This window comes from Malania oleifera, chromosome 9 (genome assembly GCF_029873635.1).
Source record: "Malania oleifera isolate guangnan ecotype guangnan chromosome 9, ASM2987363v1, whole genome shotgun sequence".
Taxonomy (NCBI): Eukaryota; Viridiplantae; Streptophyta; class Magnoliopsida; order Santalales; family Ximeniaceae; genus Malania; species Malania oleifera.
Window position 1 is genome coordinate 92,566,467 of NC_080425.1, and position 7,030 is coordinate 92,573,496.

Below are 7,030 nucleotides of genomic sequence, written 5' to 3' on the forward strand. Positions count from 1 at the left end.
TTTAAACTTAAATTTTGATGAATTTGAACAAATTTCAATGCAATTTTATATTACATCTTATTTAAATCCAATGCTTACAAGGAACCTACCCCTCATGTGCTTGTTTCTTAAATTCTAAATATGTTAAAAACGGATCCCTGTTTATATATATAATATTAATAACTGAATGATCAATTTAATACATGTTTAACATCTAAAATATGGATACATGGACACGTGAATAGATAAGACTTCTATATAATTTGTCTTATATTTCATAGAGATTTGTAAGTGTTCATGTGTTGTTCCCCATCTTTCTCTTAAACCAAATGAAGGGTAAAATCAATAGCTAAAATCAATATTTGTTTGGAAATAAAGGGTGTAATCTTGTGATTCAAGTAACATAACAGCTCATGCACTAACTTTTATGAAAGCTTGGAGGGTCCTCCATCCCTTACATAGCTACAAGAAGCACCCAATAAATCGTGTTCTCCTTAACATCATGAAGAAAAGAATCACATAAAATTAAGCTTGCAAACCTTGTTACCAAAATAAGATGCCAACCTTAAAAGATTCTTTACTTGAAAGCTTATAATGCCACACGATTCCATTACACTATAAAAACCACATGAATATTATTTTCTCTTCACCTCGCAATTCTTCCTCTTCTGATTGCTTTAGAGCTTCCATCATAATCCAAAACCTCTCACTTTCTCTTTCCTTATCGCTCTCACTTTCTCGCCTTATCTTTCCAACCTCCTTTGTTTCTTAAACAAATCATGGAAGCTATTGGGGAAGCACTTCTCTCATCATTTATTGAAATGGTGATAAAAAAGTTGACTTCTGAGGAGTTCAACTTCTTGCATGGGTCCAAACTCAATGAGTCCGTGCGGGAATTGAACTTGAGTCTATCAATCATAGTAACAGTCTTCAATGATGCAGAGGAAAAACAATTTGACAGACCAAATATTGGAGCTTGGCTGAAGGAACTAAAAGATGCTATCTACGATGCAGAGGACATATTGGACGAGGTTGCCAACTCAACTTTAGAAGAGCAATTGAAACCTAAGGGAATGGTATATGGATTCTTCAATTCCTGTGCAAATTTTCTTCCTGCTCTCAATCAAAATAAGAAAAAAATGGAAGCCATAATAATCAATGTGATTAAGAAATTAGAAGGTCTAGTAAAACAAAAGGATCTTCTTGGTTTGAAAGAGAGCTCATCTCAAGTTTTACAAAGAGTAAAAGAGTCATCTTCTCCACTAAGTCATCCTTGTGTTTGTGGTAGAGATAATGATAAGGATGTGATAATTGAGTTGTTATTGTCAGATGAAATACCCAATGCTAATATGATTAGTGTGATATCTATAGTGGGCATGGGTGGGGTTGGTAAGACAACCCTTGCTCAATGGGTGTACAACGATAAGAAAGTGAACGAGCACTTTGAGCTAAAAATTTGGGATTGTGTCTCTGATCCATTTGATGTTAAGAAATTAACAAGAACAATACTGCGGTCAATTGATCCAAATGTTTCTGTTGGAGAAGCCCTCAATAACCTTCAAGAAAAATTGGTAGATAAACTAACTGGAAAAAGGTTTTTACTCGTTTTGGATGATGTATGGAGTAAAGAGAAGAAATGTTGGGATGACTTTTGGGCACCTTTTAGAACAGGGGCCAAAGGTAGCAAAATTTTGATAACGACTCGCAATGAAGATGTAGCACGAATCATGCAAACTGTTCATACGCACAAGCTAGAGTCATTACTTGAAAAAGATAGTTGGGAATTGTTTAGGCAACATGCATTTCGAAATTTGTCCCATGTAGATTCACGAAAGGAATCCATTGGCAAAGAGATTGTGAAAAAATGCAAGGGCTTGCCCTTGGCAATATCAACAATTGGAGCACTTTTGTGCTCCACACCAAATGTTGATGGATGGGAAGAGATATTAAAGAGCAAACGATGGGGTCAGTGGGATGATAAACACGATGAAACTCTTTCATCCTTGTTAGTAAGTTATCACTATCTCCCTGCACCTTTAAAGCGATGCTTTGCCTATTGTTCAATATTTCCGAAGGACTATGAATTCGATAAGGAAAAGTTAGTTTTACTATGGGCTGCAGAAGGCTTGTTGCCAATTACGCATGGGGATACAGTGGAGCAAATAGGTCGAAAATATTTCGACAATCTACTTTTAAGGTCATTTTTTCAGTTGTCTCGCAAAAATACTTTCACGATGCATGATCTTATGAGTGATCTTGCACAGGAGGTCTCTAAGGGAGTGTGTTTTAAGTTGGATGATGAAATGGAGGTTGATGGGCAATATGAAATTCCCACGGGTGCTCGTCACTCTTCGTACATCCAGAAGGAATATGATGCTTTCAGCAAATTTGAGCCCCTCTCTAAATGTAAGGCTTTGAGAACCTTCCTACCATTAGAAGGTGGTGGCGTGGAATGTTTGTTGCCTAATAAGGTATTGTTTGAGTTGTTGCCAAAACTACGGTACTTGCGGATGTTATCCTTGAATAGTTACCAAATTAGTGAATTGCCAGAGTCAATTAAGAATTTAAAACATCTACGGTACCTAGACTTGTCTTCGACTTATATTGAAAGGCTACCTGAATCAATATGTTGCATCTACAATTTGCAAACCTTGCTTTTACATTATTGCCGTAAGCTTCATCAGTTTCCGGATCCAATTAAGAATTTGAAACATCTACGGTACCTAGACTTGTCTAGGACTAAAATTGAAAGGTTACCTGAGTCGATATGTGACCTCCATGAGTTGCAGACTCTGCTTTTGAATGGATGTAAATGTTTGTTTGAGTTGCCTATGTCCATTGGCAAACTAACTAGCTTGCGATGCCTTGATACTTTCAGAACGAAGTTGGAGAAGATGCCCACTGGAATTGGCAATTTGAGAAGTCTCCATGCGTTGCCTGAGTTTATTGTTGCAGGGGTGGATGGACAAGGAAACGGGGCTTCCATAGAAGAGTTGAAGGAGCTGTCAGATCTGAGGGGAAGCCTCTCCATAAGAGGTTTGCAGAACGTGGACAATGCGAGGGAAGCAATGGAAGCCAATTTTGCGAATAAGCAATATTTGGATGCACTAATCTTACAGTGGAAAGGGGGGCCTGATACTACCGGTACCATTCATGAAGAAGAAAGACTTGATCAGCAAAGCAAAGTGCTTGAAGCGATTCTAAACCAACCAGTACCCATGGACACCTTAAAAAACCTTGTGGTTATGGGTTATGAAGGTAGATGTATTCCTGGATTAGATTTGGACAGAGAAGTATTTGAAGATGGAGATGAAGGGAGCGGTAAACATATGAACGTTAACTTCCATCATCTTCAGTCACTTGTGATTGGGGAATGCTCTCGATTAAAGAGAATACAGCAGCTCCATTTCCCTGCATTGGAGGTCATGATCATTCATGGTTGTGCAGAATTAACGGCCCTTTTTTCAATGGAAAAAAGGAAAAAATCTCAATGCAGCGATCTCCCCCTCAATTTAACAGTATTTCCCATCCTTCGTGAACTCAGAATTTGGAATTGTCCCAAGTTGAACAAATTACCCAGTAATCTTCCCAGCTCTTTGGTGAAGCTCGAAATAACGAGATGCTTGGAGTTGGAGGCACTTCCCAGATTCGCATCAATTCGCGAATTAAATCTGGGCACTTGCAATGATGTGGTTCTGGAAACCGTGGTTGGCCTCACCACGCTCGTCTCCTTGACGATTGCAGGTCTCAAGAAGTTGAGGGTTTTGCCGAAACAGCTTTTGGACCAGTTAACTGCACTTGAAGATCTCACCATATGTAAGTGCAATCGGCTGGAGTCTTCGTACTACTCATGCCCGCCACAAGGACAAGGATGGCCAGTTTCTTCTTCTTCTTCTTCTTCTTCTTCTTCTTCTTCTTCTTCTTCTTCTTCATATTTTCCTTCTCTTGTCAATTTGCGTATAAAGGATTGTGCAAAACTGGAAGTGGTTCAATTGTCCTCTCTCATAGCACTCGAGAAGTTAGAGCTAGAGCGTGTTCTAGTTCTTCCAATCACCAGCAATCAGCTTGGGACAATGCTGCCACCCACGCTTCAGTGTCTTGGGATAGAGGAAATCAAAGATTTGGAGTGCTTTCCCGATGGGATGATAAGCAACAGTCATCTTGAAAACCTAAATATGCAAAGCTGTAGTCGTCTCAAAAGGTTTACAAGTGGAGGCGGCGAGCGATTGCCGTTGTCCACTACCCTCAAAACACATTAACATAGAGAACTGTGGAAACCTAGACATCCTACCGGAGGAGCTGTTGCGTGACAACACTTGTATTGAAACTCTATATATTTTGAGTTGTGAATCTCTTCGATCCCTGGGGTTAACGGCTTTCACACCCGCTGATGCCACTAATCTCAAAGACCTTTACATAGCCGACTGTAAAAATTTGGAGTCCATTCCTGAGGGTCTCCACAACCTCAGATCAGTCTGTGTGTTGGTTATCCATACATGTCCTCTTATCGAGTCCATCATCATCACTCAGGATGATAATAATATTGTTGGAGGAGGAGGAGGTTTTGGAGCCATTACCACTGCCGCTGCCATCACCAATCTCCAAAGGATTGATGTCTGCAATTGTGAAAGTCTCAAGTCCATTACACTACAACACCACAACCTCTGCCTCTCCTCCCTTAAAAACTTGAGAATACGCTGGTGTCCCAGGCTGCAGCACATTCCAGAACATGGTGAATGGCTCTCCCCCAGCCTTCAATCCCTTAACATTGAAGGCTGTCCAAATCCCAGGCCCTTGGCACAATGGGGTTTCCACAAACTCTCTTGTCTGACAAATCTCTGCATCAGGGGTGGACGTGAGGATTCCTTGCTAGAGCGGTTGCTTCCCTCCACTCTCACCTCTCTTGAGATAGGCGATTTCTCAAATCTTAGGTCCCTATCCAAGGGCCTCCACCACCTCACCTCTCTTCAAAAACTGCAAATTGTCGAGTGCCCTAAGCTGTCAGCCCTTCCAGAAGATGCGCTGCCTGTGAATCTCTCTGCTCTTTATATACAAGACTGCCCTCGATTCGAAAAGCAGTACCTAAAGAAGAAGAATAAGAAGAATGGCATACATATGTACTCTCACATCTGTGTATTTATCTAAGATTCGATATATCATCTACTGCAATCCTGAGGACCCAACCTAGTCAGGTAATCTTTCCCTCTCTCTCTCTCTCTGTATTTCTAATTAAGTACCAGTTTCATTCATCTCTAATGATGCATGCGTTCCTTCTACGCAGGGTTTTTTTTTTTTTTTTTTTTGCGACATTTGACAATCCAGCTTTCAACATCATCTTCCAATTTTCAACATCATTTTTCCAAATTTTCAATATCATCTGTCAACATACATGCATCTGTACTCTCAAATCTATGTTGATATCGACCAACATTATGATTTATGAGGAAGCAGAGACCCAACCTAGCTACTCAGGTAAATGTTCTTCCGCATGAAGTAAACTCTCTTTCCCTCCTTTTTTCTCTCCTTGTTTCTAATAAATTATCACTTTCATTCATCTCTAATGATGCATGCGTTCCTTCTAACTTTTGTAGAGGCCAATTTTCAACATCATCTGGCGAACTTTGAATATCATCTGTCGATGAACATTTGGTAATCAATTCAAGTGTTTTTATAGTCTCCCAATGAAACAGGTTAGTTTCTTTATTACCACTTAATTCTCATATTTCTTGATGCTATCTGTCATTTTCGCCAACTGAATTTCTGGTTAATTATTTGGAGGAAAACAAGTAGCGAATTTCTTGGGAAGGAATATAAATGGGTGAGTGTGCTGTGCAGTGCTATGATGTGGGGCTGTTTCAGCCAAAAGAAGAATTTCTTTAGAAGTTCCAAGTTCCATGGGTTTTGCCTGCATAAATGACAATGCTGAAGATGCTGAAGAGACGGGAGGACCTGCATTATCTGCGCAACCTCTGACATCCATGCAGGAACAGTCTTTTTGCCTATGGCTGATACTAACTATAATGACATGATTTTCCATGCCATATTTTATCATTATTATATATTAATATAAACAACTGTGAAATATCACTATCTGATCAATCAAACCCTCATCATGGTCTAGATATATATGACCCATGAAATTTTGAGACTCGACATACAACCTAAGCAGCGAGAGGCTAATTTCATTAAACCATATCCATATATATATATATACAATACTAGAGTGTCTGAATAATTCCCAAAACCTACAACCACAATTATTCTCGAGGATTCCTCCAACCGAAATTATGGCAATACAAAAACAATCCCCTAAAAGTTTACCTTATAAATAGGGTAGTACTATAGTCTCTCTATTTGCGAGTCTGATCTGCTCGCCTTGCGAGATCACCTGAAAAATTGTTAAATCACTGGAGTGAGACAACGTTCAGTAAGACGAAATATGTTATTACTAGTGTGTGACGAATGAGTTACGTATTTGTAAAACCTGACATAAAAATACTATAGATAACTGAATCCGAGAAAACATGTATAAATAACATACTGTATATCTCATACCTATGTTACTTAACATAACTGTCTTTACGAATTTTCTATTCGTAATACTTCTAATATTCATAAATACATCTACGGTTTCTATAAATCTGAATATACATATAATAACTGAGAAAATTTTTTCTGGATGGATAACTGTATGTCATGATTTAACCCCTCATGACAGGGTTGTGCGGCCCGTAGGCAGGACCTATAACTGGCTGGCCTACCAGGATAAGTCACTATACTCCGAAAGTCAGATCGGCCTCCTCAACCCTAACTGACGGGGAGCCTGTCCACTAAATAGGCACAATCGGCTGCTGTAAATCCATATATTATCTGAGTTATGTGGTTGCACTCTGAACTGTAAATAGTTACGATAGTGTGCTCTGTAAACTGATCTGTAATGATCTATCAGAGTCTAATACTATATAATACATTTCTATATAAAATCTATCTATTTTACTATCATCCTGTATTAATTGTATTAATCATGACGTTGTAATAAACTGTATTTCTG

The 7,030-nt window shown here is 39.0% G+C and overlaps 1 protein-coding gene across 1 annotated transcript; it reads left to right on the forward strand.

Annotated features, from left to right (window-relative positions):
• Positions 1–1,343: 1,343 nt before the first annotated feature.
• LOC131163575 (putative disease resistance protein At3g14460) lies at positions 1,344–5,124 on the forward strand. The gene is made up of 3 exons (XM_058120167.1): positions 1,344–3,857; positions 3,945–4,210; positions 4,323–5,124. Exons 1-3 carry the CDS (start codon positions 1,356–1,358, stop codon positions 5,122–5,124), a joined length of 3,570 nt encoding a protein of 1,189 aa, XP_057976150.1. The 5' UTR covers positions 1,344–1,355.
• Positions 5,125–7,030: the final 1,906 nt, after the last annotated feature.

Bases quoted from the DNA above. Each gene is read 5' to 3' on its own strand.
- LOC131163575 (XM_058120167.1), top strand. From the start codon at position 1,356: ATGGGTGGGGTTGGTAAGACAACCCTTGCTCAATGGGTGTACAACGAT. The intron at 3,858-3,944 runs GTTTCTTCTTCT...TTGCGTATAAAG, and splicing joins CACAAGGACAAGGATGGCCA to GATTGTGCAAAACTGGAAGT. The intron at 4,211-4,322 runs GTTGTCCACTAC...ATATATTTTGAG, and splicing joins GGAGGCGGCGAGCGATTGCC to TTGTGAATCTCTTCGATCCC.